The sequence below is a fragment of the Heterodontus francisci genome, chromosome 36 (assembly GCF_036365525.1).
Source record: "Heterodontus francisci isolate sHetFra1 chromosome 36, sHetFra1.hap1, whole genome shotgun sequence".
NCBI lineage: Eukaryota > Metazoa > Chordata > Chondrichthyes > Heterodontiformes > Heterodontidae > Heterodontus > Heterodontus francisci.
The window spans coordinates 2,111,019-2,123,610 of NC_090406.1; the positions used below are offsets into that span (position 1 = coordinate 2,111,019).

Consider the following 12,592-nt stretch of genomic DNA (forward strand, 5'->3'; position numbering starts at 1 on the left):
CACCCACCCACCCACACTCTCACCCACTCACCCACACCCACACCCACACCCTCTCATCCACCGTCCTCTCACCCACCCACCCTCCCTTTCTCCCACCCACTCACCCACCCACCCACTCACTCACCCTCACACCCACTCACTCACCCTCCCTTTCACCCACCCACCCACACTCTCACCCACTCACCCACACCCACACCCTCTCATCCACCGTCCTCTCACCCACCCACCCTCCCTTTCTCCCACCCACTCACCCACTCACCCTCCCTTTCTCCCACCCACTCACCCACCCACCCACTCACTCACCCTCACACCCACTCACTCACCCTCCCTTTCACCCACCCACCCACACTCTCACCCACTCACCTACACCCACACCCTCTCATCCACCGTCCTCTCACCCACCCACTCACACTCTCACCCTCTCACCCACCCTCCTTTCACCCACTCACCCACACTCTCACCCACACTCCTCTCACCCACACTCCTCTCACCCACACTCCTCTCACCCACTCACCCACCCTCCTCTCACCCACTCACCCACACTCTCACCCTCTCACCCACCCTCCTTTCACCCTCTCACCCACACTCTCACTCACACTCCTCTCACCCACTCACCCACCCTCCTTTCACCCTCTCACCCACACTCTCACCCACACTCCTCTCACCCACTCACCCACCCTCCTTTCACCCTCTCACCCACACTCTCACCCTCTCACCCACCCTCCTTTCACCCTCTCACCCGCACACTCACCCACCCACTCGCCCACCCACATACACACACTCACACTACTATCCTTACCTGGTCTGGTCGACATGTGACTCCAGACTCACAGTATGTGGTTGACTCTAAAATGGTCTCTGAAATGGCCGAGCAAGCCAGTCATCCATTGTCCCACCACCATCACCATCCCTGGGTATGTCCTGTCCCCCTGGTGGAACAGATTCACCAGAGGTGGCGGCACAGAGATATACAGTTGGGAGGGAGTTGCTCTGGGAGTTCCCAACATTGACTCTGAACCCCATACAGTTTATTGGCATCAGGTCAAACATGGGCAAAGAAACCTGCTGCTGATTACCACCTACCGCCCTCCCTCAGCTGATGAATCAGTACTCCGCCATGTTGAACACCATTTGGAAGAAGCACTGAGGGTGGTAAGGGCACAGAATGTACTCTGGGTGGGGGGCTTCAATGTCCATCGCCAAGAGTGGCTCGGTAGCACCACTACTGACCGAGCTGGCCAAGTCCTAAAGGACATATCTGCTAGACTGGGTCCGCAGTAGGTGGTGAGGGAACCAACAAGAGGGAAAAATTTGCTTGACCTTGTTCTCACCAATCTGCCTGCTGCAGATGCATCTGTGCATGACAGTATTGTTAGGAGTGACCACCGTACAGTCCTTGTAGAGACGAAGGCCCAGCTTCACACTGAGGATACCCTCCATCATGCTGAGTGGCACCGCCACCATGCTAAATACGATAGATTCGGAACAAATCTGGCAGCGTGAAACTGGGCATCCATGAGGCGATGTGGGCAATCAGCAACAGCGGAGTTGTACTCAACCACAATGTGTAACCTCATGGCCCGGCATATCCCTCTCTCTACCATTACCATCAAGCCAGGGGATCAACCCTGGCTCAATAAAAAGGGCCAGAGAATATGCCAGGAGCAGCACCAGGCATACCTAGACATGAGGTGTCAACCTGGTGAAACTACCACACAGGACTACATACATGCTAAGCAGTGAAAACAGCATGCAATAGACAGAGCTAAGCGATCCCATAACCAACGGATCAGATCGAAGCTCTGCAGTCCTGCCACATCCAGTCATGAATGGTCGTGGACAATTAAACAACTAACTGGAGGAGGTGGCTCCACAAATATCCCCATCCTCAATGATGGGGGAGCCCAGCACATCAGTGTGAAAGATAATGCTGAAGCAATTGCAACAATCTTCAGCCAGAAGTGCCGAGTTGATGATCCATTTCGGCCTCCTCCTGAAGTCCCCAGCATCACAGATGCCAGACTTCAGCCAGTCCGATTCACACCGCATGATATCAAGAAATGGCTGAAGGCACTGGATACTGCAAAGGCTATGGGCCCTGACAATATTCCAGCAACAATACTGAAGACCTGTGCTCCAGAACTTGCCGCATCCCTAGCCAAGCTGTTCCAGTACAGCCACAACACTGGTATCTACCCGGCAATGTGGAAAATTATCCAGGTATGTCCTATTCATAAAAAGCAGGACAAATCCAATCTGGCCAATTACTACCCATAAATCTACTCTTGATCATCAGAAAAGTGATGGAAGGGGTCATCAACAGTGTTGTCAAGCGGCACTTAAACAGCAACAACCTGCTTACTGACACTCAGTTTGGGTTCCGCCAGGGCCACTCAGCTCCTGACCTCATTACAGCCTGGGTTCAAACATGGACAAAAGAGCTGAACTCAAGAGGTGAGGTGAGAGTGACTGCCCTTGACATCAAGGCAGCATTTGACCGGGTATGGCATCAAGGAGCCCGAGCAAAACTGGAGTCAATGGGAATCGGGGGAAAACTCTCTGCTGGTTGGGGTTGTATCTAGCGCAAAGGAAGATTGTTCTGGTTGTTGGAGGTCAATCATCTCAGTCCCAGGACATTACTGCAGGAGTTCCTCAGGGTAGTGTCCTAGGCCCAAACATCTTCAGCTGCTTCATCAATGACCTTCCCTCCATCATAAGGTCAGAAGTGGGGATGTTCGCTGATGATTGCACAATGTTCAGCACCATTCGTGACTCCTCAGATACTGAAGCAGCCCATGTCCATATGCAGCAAGACCTGGACAATATCTGGGCTTGGGCTGATAAGTGGCAAGTAATATTTGCGCCACACAAATGCCAGGCAATGACTATCTCTAGCAAGAGAGAATCTAACCATCTCCTCTTGACATTCAATGGCATTACCATCGCTGAATCCCCCACTATCAACATCCTGGGAGTGACCATTAACCAGAAACTGAACTGGAGTAGCCATAGAAATAGCATGGCTACAAGAGCAGGTCAGAGGCTAGGAATCCTGAGGCGAGTAACTCACCTCCTGACTCCCCGAAGCCTGTCCACCATCTACAAGAAATAAGTCAGGAGTGTGATGGAATACTCTCCACTTGCCTGGATGGGAGCAGCTCCAACTCAAGAAACTTGAGACCATCCAGAACAAAGCAGCCCACTTGATTGTCACCCCATCCATAAACATTCACTCCTTCCACCACCGACGTACAGTGGCAGCAGTGTCTACCATCTACAAGATGCACTGCAGCAATGCACCAAGGCTCCTTAGACAGCACCTTCTAAACCCGTGACCTCTACCAACTAGAAGGACAAGGGCAGCAAATGCATGGGAACACCATCACCTGCAAGTTCCCTCCAAGTCACACACCATCCTGACTTGGAACTATATTGCCGTTCCTTCACTGTCGCTGGGTCAAAATCCTGGAACTCCCTTCCTGACAGCACTGTGGGTGTACCTACCCCAAATGGACTGCAGCGGTTCAAGGCAGCTCGCCACCACCTTCTCAAGGACAATTAGGGATGGGCGGACCTGTGGGGAGAACGCCGAGTGCTGAGCCTATAAATCGACCCTGAGGATCGAGGCCCAGTCTCTTACCTTCTGGGAGCGGAGAGGGATGGAGAGGAGAGGAGAGGAGAGGAGAGGAGTGGAGAGGAGAGGAGAGGAGTGGAGTGGAGTGGAGAGGAGAGGAGAGGAGAGGAGAGGAGCTCTTCCAGCGCGCCAGAGTTTTGAAAAAAAAAGCCATCAGTGACATCAAAGGAGAGCTGCAAGGTGATTGGCTGGTGAGTAGCAGCTGTTAGAATATCTTAAAAAAAAGGGGAAAGTTTTTTTGTTGAAAAAAAAATCTCTGGTGATAAAGTGAGTACTACTAAAGTGTTTTTTTTAAGGACTTTAGATTGTAGTGGGTAGAACAAGGCCCCGAGGGTAATTAGTATTTTTTAATTAAGGGAGTAACTAATTAATCTAAGGGTAAATCATGCAGGAGAGCTCAGCCCCGTGATCTGTTCCTCCTGTGCTATGTGGGAAATCAGGGACACTTTCAGTGTCCCTGACGACCATGTGTGCAGGAAGTGTATCCATCTGCAGCTACTGACGACCCGCATTACGGAGCTGGAGCTGCGAGTGGATCCGTGATGCTGAGGATGTCGTGGATAGCATGTTTATTGAGGTGGTCACACCGCAGGTAATGGCTGCAGAGGCAGAAAAGAGATGGGTGACCACCAGGCGGAGTAGTAGGCGCAGGCAGGTAGTGCTGGAGTCCCCTGTGACCATCCTCCTCTCAAACAGATATACCGCTTTGGATACTGTTGGGGCGGGATGACCTCCTAGGGAAAAGCAGCAACAGCCAAGTTCGTGGCACCACAGAAGGCTCTGCTGCACAGCAGGGAAGGAAAAGGGGTGGAAGAGCTATAGTGATAGGGGATTCTATCGTAAGGGGTGCAGATAGACGTTTCTGTGGCCACAAACGAGACTCCAGGATGGTATGTTGCCTCCCTGGTGCGAGGGTCAAGGATGTCTCGGAGCGGCTGCAGGACATTCTGAAAGGGGAGGGTGAGCAGCCAGGGGTCGTGGTCCATATTGGTACTAACAACATAGGCAGGAAGAGAGATGAAGTCCTGCAAAGTGAATATAGGGAGTTAGGCAGAAGGTTAAAAGGCAGGACCTCTCGGGTTGTAATCTCAGGATTACTCCCTGTGTCACATGCTAGTGAGGGTAGGAATAGGAGGATTAGGCAAATGAATGCGTGGCTGAAGAGCTGGTGTAGGCGGGAGGGCTTCAGCTAATTGGATCATTGGGATCTCTTCTGGTGCAGAGGTGACCTGTACAAGAAGGACGGGTTGCATCTAAACTGGAGGGGGACCAATATCCTTGCGGGGAGGTTTGCTTGTACTACTCGGGAGGGTTTAAACGTGTCTTGTAGGGGGGGTGGGACCCAAAGTAGTAGTCTCTCAGATGAGATAGTTGAGGCAAATGTCGAGGTTAAAGCAAGCAAGTCCAGTAGGCAGGCCGGGCAGGGGCAGGACAGGGAGTGTGGAAGGTCTGGTAGGTTAAACTGCATTTACTTTAATGCAAGAAGCCTTACAGGTAAGGCAGATGAACTCAGAGCATGGATCGGTACATGGGATTGTGATATTATAGCTATTACGGAAACATGGTTGAGGGATGGCCAGGACTGGCAGCTCAATGTTCCGGGCTACCGATGCTTCTGGCGTGACGGAGGTGGAGGTAAGAGAGGAGGGGGAGTTGCACTATTGATTAGGGAGGACATCACGGCAGTACTTAGAGAGGATATCCCAGGGGAATGTCCAGCGAGGCCATATGGGTAGAACTTAGAAATAAGAAAGGGGTGATCACTTTGATGGGATTATACTATAGGCCCCCCAATAGTCAGAGGGAATTGGAGGAGCATATATGTAGGGAAATCACAGATAGGTGTAGGAATTATAAGGTTGTAATAGTAGGTGATTTTAACTTCCCTAATATTGACTGGGACTGCCTTAGTGCTAAGGGATCAGATGGAGAAGAATTTGTTAAGTGTGTCCAGGATAGTTTTCTGAAGCAGTGTGTGGATGGCCCGACTAGAGAAGGGGCTACACTCGACCTCCTCTTAGGAAATGAGGCTGGGCAGGTGGTTGATGTGTCAGTGGGGGAGCATTTTGGGACCAATGACCATAACTCTATTAGCTTCAAGATAGTTATGGAAAAGGATAGGACTGGTCCTCAGGTTGAGGTCCTAAATTGGGGGAAAGCTGATTTCGATGGCATCAGACAGGAACTCTCAAACGTTGAATGGGAGAGGCTGTTTACAGGTAAAGGGACGTCTGGCAAGTGGGAGGCCTTTAAAAGTGAGATAGGCAGAGTTCAGGGCCGGCATGTTCCTGTTAGATGGAAGGGCAAGGCTGGCAAGTTTCGGGAACCTTGGTTGACGAGGGATATTGAGGGTCTGGTCAGGACAAAGAAGGAGGCATATGTCAGGTATAGGCAGCTGGGATCGAGCGAGTCCCTCGAGGAGTCTCGGGGATGAAGGACTACACTTACAGGAAATTAGGAGGGCGAAAAGGGGCCATGAGATTTCCCTGGCAGATAAGATAAAGGAGTCATAGAGAGATACAGCACTAAAACAAGCCCTTCAGCCCACCAAGTCTGTGCCAACCATCAACCACCCATTTATACTAATCCTACATTAATCCCATATTCCCTACCACATCCCCACAATTCTCCTACCACCTACCTACACTAGGGGCAATTTACAATGGCCAATTTACCTATCAACCTGCAATTCTTTGGCTGTGGGAGGAAACCAGAGCACCCGGCGGAAACCCACGCGGTCACAGGGAGAATTTACATACTCCACACAGGCAGTACCCAGAATCGAACCTGGGTTGTTGGAGCTGTGAGGCTGCGGTGCTAACCACTGTGCCGCCCAGGAGAATCCTAAAAGATTCTATAAGTATATTAAGAGTAAAAGAGTAGCTAGGGAGAGAGTAGGTCCCCTTAAGGATCAGTGTGGTAATCTATGTGTGGAGCCACGGGAAATGGGCTAGGTCTTAAATGAATACTTCCTGTCTGTAGTTACCGTGGAGAAGGTCATGGAAGCCAGTGAGTTCAAGGGAGGGAACAGTGATATCCTGGAGCATATCAACATTACAAAGGAGGAGGTGTTGGAGGTTTTGAAGCGCATTAAGGTGGATAAATCCCCAGGGCCTGACCAGGTGTATCCTGGGATGCTATGGGAAGCAAGTGAGGAGATTGCTGGGGCCCTGGCAAAGATTTTTGTATCATCGTTAGCCACGGGTGAGGTACCGGAAGACTGGAGGATAGCTAATGTTGTGCCTTTATTTAAGAAGGGCAGCAGGGATAAGCCAGTGAACTACAGGCCGGTGAGCCTTACATCAGTGGTGGGAAAGTTATTGGAAGGGATTCTGAGAGACAGGATTTATATGCATTTGGAAAGGCAAGGTCTGATTAAGGATAGTCAGCATGACTTGGTGCGTGGGAAATCATATCTCATGATTTTGATTGAGTTTTTTGAGGAGGTGACCAAGAGGATTGATGAGGGCAGGGCGATGGACGTTGTCTACATGGACTTTAGCAAGGTCTTTGACAAGGTCCCGCATGGTGGGCTGGTCCAGAAGGTTCGAACACATGGGATCCAGGGTGAGCTAGCCAATTGGATACAAAATTGGCTTGGTGATAGGAGGCAGAGAGTGGTAGTGGAGAGTTGTTTTTCAGGTTGGAGACCGGTGACCAGTGGTGTGCTGCAGGGATCAGTGCTGGGCCCTCTGTTGTTTGTCATATATATTAATGACTTGGATGTGAATGTAAGGGGCATGATTAGTAAGTTTGCAGATGACACCAAAATTGGTGGTATAGTGGACAGTGAAGAAGGTTGTCTACGGTTACAACAGGATATAGATCAACTGGGAAAGTGGGCAAGGGATTGGCAAATGGAATTTAACACAGACAAGTGCGAAGTGATGCATTTTGGGAAGTTAAACCTGGGCAGGACATATACAGTGAATGGCAGGGCCCTGGGGAGTGTTGTTGAGCAGAGAGACCTTGGGGTGCAAGTACATAGTTCCCTGAAAGTGGCAACACAGGTAGACAGGGTGGTGAAGAAGGCGTATGGCATGCTTGCCTTCATCGGCCGAGGCATTGAGTATAAGAGTTGGGACCTCATGTTACAGTTGTACATAACGTTGGTTAGGCCACATTTGGAGTACTGTGTGCAGTTCTGGTCGCCGCACTACAGGAAAGATGTGATTAAGCTCAAGAGGGTGCAGAAAAGATTCACAAAGATGTTGCCTGGTTTGGAGGGCTTGAGTTATAAAGAGAGATTGGATAGGCTGGGTCTGTTTTCCCTGGAGAGAAGGAGGCTGAGAGGGGACATGATAGAGGTATATAAAGTTATGAGAGGCATAGATAGGGTAGATAGCTAGAGTCTGTTTCCCATGGTAGGGGTGACTAAAACTAGAGTACATAGATTTAAGGTGAGAGGGAGAAGGTTTAAAGGGGATCAAAGGGGTAAATTTTTCACACAAAGAATAGTGGGTATCTGGAATGAGCTGCCTGAGGAGGTGGTGGAGGCAGGAACAGTAGCAACATTTAAGAGGCATCTGGACAGGTACTTGAATGAGCAAGGCATAGAGGGATATGGAATTAATGCAGGCAGGTGGGATTAGTATAGATAGGCATTATGGTCGACATGGACGTGGTGGGCCGAAGGGCCTGTTTCTATGCTGTACGACTCTCTGACTCTGAATTCTGGCCTAGCCAGCGACGCCCACATTCCATGAAAGAATTTTTTTTTAAAGTACAAACACACCCTCACACACATACCCACCGACTCACCTTGATGCACCCTCACCCAGCCACCCATTCACTCTCACCCACTCACACCCAAATACACACCTCACCCACTCACACATGTACACACACGTACCCTTGCACACACCCATATATACACATCCTCACCCGCTCCCACACATCTTCACGCTCATACCCTCACACACATTCACACACACACCCTTATCCACCCCACCATACACACTCAAACACACACATACACCAAGACACCCACTCACACCTCTTCCTGCCTTTCATCCCCCAGATCCTGTCTGGTGAGTGACAATGAGTGGATACTTGCGAATGGGGATTGTTGTATTTGAGCTGTGAATAACTTGTATCTCCGGGCTGCTCTGCTTCGCTCCATCTGCTCCTGTCTTATTACTTGGCGTATATACAATGTCCCCAGTCAGTACAAATATGAAGCCTGCACCCCTCCCTGGAGCTGCACCTTACCTGTCTGCATTGGTATCACAGGAATCACCCACAAGGTCATTGTCACCATCCAGCTGAAAAAAATCACAATCAAAATCAGCATCAAATCAGGACCATTAAATCGCACTAGTCCCAGGTCGTGGGGACTGTAGCAAACAGAAATATGGATATCTGCAGAAAGACAGAGAACCCTGCCCCTCCCCACAGTGAGAACCCCAGAGAGAGAGAGATGGACACTTAAATTCGCGGCACCTGGCGCATGAGCCAGGGAGAGGAGAGCGAAGGGTTCCTGGTGGGTGAGAGGGGTCCTGGGAGGAAGAGAGCAAGGGTCCTGGGTGAAGGGCGAGGGGACCCGGGGAGGACGAGGAGTGAGGGGACTGCAGAGCCTATATTACAGGGGAACTATAGAGGAGTCAAGGATTAAGGGAAACAGGCAGGAAAGTGGAGTTGAGGCAGATCAGGCATGATCGTATTGAATAGCGGAGCAGGCTCGAGAGGCTGCATGATCTACTCTTGCTCCTATTTCTTATGTTGTTATGAATGGGACCCTGGGCGGAGGGCGAGGGTCCTGGGCAGAGGGCGAGGACTCCGGGCGGAGGGTGAGGGTCCTGGGTGGAGGACAAGGACCCCAGGCGGAGGGCGAGGGTCCTGGGCAGAGGGCGGAGGTACCTGATCCGGGTTACTGATGTTTGGGCAGCTGTCACAGGCATCTCCAACCCCATCAGTGTCCTGGTCCAGCTGATCCTGGTTTGGAACTCGCTCACAGTTATCCAAACTGTTCCTGATTCCTGGAAAAAGTGGAGTCAAATTAGGAACAAGAAATGGACAACAGCTCCCGATCAGCAGCAACCCCAATCTCTGCAAGTTTACAGAACCTAGTCCATCTCTTGATCTCATCCAATCTCATACCTCACTAGATTGGCTCCTGGGATGAGAGGGTTGTCCTATGATGAGATGCTGAGTAAATTGGGCCTATACTGTCTGGAGTTTAGAAGAATGAGAGGTGATCTCATTGAAAATACAAGATTCTGAAGGGGTTTGACAGGGTAGACACTGAGAGGTTGTTACCCCTGGCTGGGAAATTAAGAACACAATGGGCACAGTCTCGGGATAAAGCGTCAGTTATTCAGGAATGAGATGATGTGAAATTTCTTAACTCAAAAGATTGTGAATCTTTGGAATTCTCTACCCCAGAGGGTTGTGGATGCTCCATCATTGAATACATTTAAGGCTGGGATAGACAGATTTTTGGTCTTTCAGAGAAGGGATATAGCAAGCGGGCGGGAGTGTGGAGTTGAAGCAGAAGATCAGCCATGATTGTATTGAATAGTGGAGCAGGCTTGAGGGGCCGAATGGTCTACTCCTGCTCCTGTTTCTTATGTTCTTCTGTTCTCAGTCTGGGCTGATTCCCACCCCTCCGCCACCGTACACTGCCCCGAGACTGAGGGCACTGAAACTAATGGCTGCCCTACCCTATAATGCCACAAACCAATAACGGGTGGTAGGTTTTAATAGAACTCTTTAGTTTTGCACATACTTTATCTTGCTTTGGGGTGCAGTGAGTGAGGGTCTTCCCATCTGACCCATTCCCTGGACCTCCCAAGTTATTAACATTGGTCGGGAGTAACTCTGGGTAATTAACTGCAAAAGGTTTGTAATCCCCAGGAAACTGCACCTATGCTTGATGCCCATACCATCTCCATCCATGTCCGGATCACATGCGTCTCCTATCCCATCACCATCGATGTCCTGCTGATTGTTATTGGTGGTGAGTCTGCAGTTATCACACAAATCTCCAAAATTATCCCCATCTGTGTTTCTCTGGTCAACATTTGGAAACAGAATGCAGTTATCCTGTGAAAATTAGATTAGATTGGGTAATGTAATCAACTTTACTTCAACAGCACCTTCCAAACCCGCGACCTCTATCACCTCGAAGGACAAGAGCAGCAGATGCATGGGATCATCACCACCTACAAGTCCCATCCTGACTTGGAACTATATCGCCGTTCCTTCACTGTCGCTGGGTCAAAATCCTGGAACTCCCTCCCCAACAGCACGTTGGGAATACCTACATCCCAAGGGCTGCAGTGGGATTATTTTTTTTAAGCATCCATCTGAAAGGGCAGACATTACCTCATTTTCACATTTCATCTGAAAGTCAGTACTTTTGATAGTGTATTTCCTCAGGACTGCACTGGAGTGTCAGTCTGCATTTGAACCACCACCTTATGACTCAGATGTGAGAGTGCTACCAACAAGAAGGCAGTTCACCACCACCTTCTCAAGGGCAATTAGGGATGGGCAATAAATGCTTGCCTAGTCAGTGATGCCCACATCCAAAAAACAAATATTGAAAAAATTCTGAGTATTGAAATAATACAGACCCTAGAGATTGTTGAACTTCTTTCAATTGTTTGTTTTATCAAATTGACCAAAATACATTGTATTTATTTTGAAAGAAAACCAGCACAGACGCGATGGGTTGAATGGCTAACTTCTGTACATAAATTTCTACGATCCCAGAAGTAACTGGCATTTATATAGCACCAATCATACCCTCAGGAAGTCCCAAACAGTTTCAATGAGGTAAAGTGTAGTCAATGTTGTAATGTAGGAAACACAACAGCCAATTTGCACACAGCAAGATCCCACAAACAGCAATGTGATAATGGCCATTAATCTGGTTTAGTGACATTGATTGAGGCATCAATGTTGGCCAGGAGGAAACTTCTCTACTGTTCTTTAAAATAATAGCTGTGGGATCTTTAACGTCCACCTGAGAGATAAGATGGATTTGTAGTTTAACATCTCATCTAAAAGACACCACCACTGACAGTGCAGCACTCCCTCAGCGCTGCACTGGGAGTGCCAACTTGAATTATGAACTCAAGTCTCTGGAATAGAACTTGAGTTTATAACCTTCTCAAAGGCAAGAGTACCCACCCAGCTAAGTTGATATTCTATTTAATCAAAAACTAACCTCAAAGTTTGAAACTCCATCTCCATCTGCATCATCATCACAGGCATCTCCAACCCCATCTCCATCTGCATCTTCCTGGCCAGAGTTTGGCACTGTCATACAGTTATCCTGTTACAGGAGCACAGTACATCAATCAACAAACACTCACTTATCTTTCCATCAGTTTCCCCTCTCTTTTCTTAGTCCCTCCTTCCTCAGTCGCTCTCCCTTTCATTACATTCTATTCATACCTTCTGGCAGTTTCTTTCAAGACATTTGAGTTTCACATCCGGAAAGCCATCAATATCTGTGTCCCTTCCACATCTGTAGCCGTTTCCAGCCCAGCCGATTGCGCACTGTGGCAATTAGAAAATGAAAGACCATCTTAAATAATAACATGATTAGACGTGAAAGATAAAGAGCATGCTAACTTGGGGTGGCACAGTGGCGCAGTGGCTAGCACCGCAGCCTCACATCTCCAGTGACCCGGGTTCAGTTCTGGGTACTGCCTGTGCAGAGTTTGCGAGTTCTCCCTGTGACTGTGTGGGTTTCCTCCGGGTGCTGCGGTTTCCTCCCACAGCCAAAGACTTGCAGGTTGATAGGTAAATTGGCCATTATAAATTGCCCCTAGTGTAGGTAGGTGGTAGAGAATGGTGGGGATGTGGTAGAGAATATGGGGTTAATGTAGGATTAGTATAAATGGGTGGTTGTTGGTCGGCACGGACTCGGTGGGCCGAAGGGCCTGTTTCAGTGCTGTATCTCTAAATATAAAATAAATAACTGATATGGTGCTGGGAGTTTTGTTA

At 49.2% G+C, this 12,592-nt stretch overlaps 1 protein-coding gene across 1 annotated transcript in view; it reads right to left on the minus strand.

The window, feature by feature from the left end:
- The window catches only part of comp (cartilage oligomeric matrix protein), a 143,278-nt gene that overhangs the window by 47,989 nt on the left and 82,697 nt on the right, over nucleotides 1–12,592 (minus strand). Inside the window, exons 8-12 of the mRNA XM_068015956.1 lie at nucleotides 12,038–12,142; nucleotides 11,808–11,915; nucleotides 10,519–10,678; nucleotides 9,494–9,612; nucleotides 8,846–8,898 (exon numbers count right to left, since the gene is read on the minus strand). Coding sequence (XP_067872057.1) covers nucleotides 8,846–8,898; nucleotides 9,494–9,612; nucleotides 10,519–10,678; nucleotides 11,808–11,915; nucleotides 12,038–12,142 — 545 coding nt within the window. The remainder of the gene's footprint in view (nucleotides 1–8,845; nucleotides 8,899–9,493; nucleotides 9,613–10,518; nucleotides 10,679–11,807; nucleotides 11,916–12,037; nucleotides 12,143–12,592) is intronic.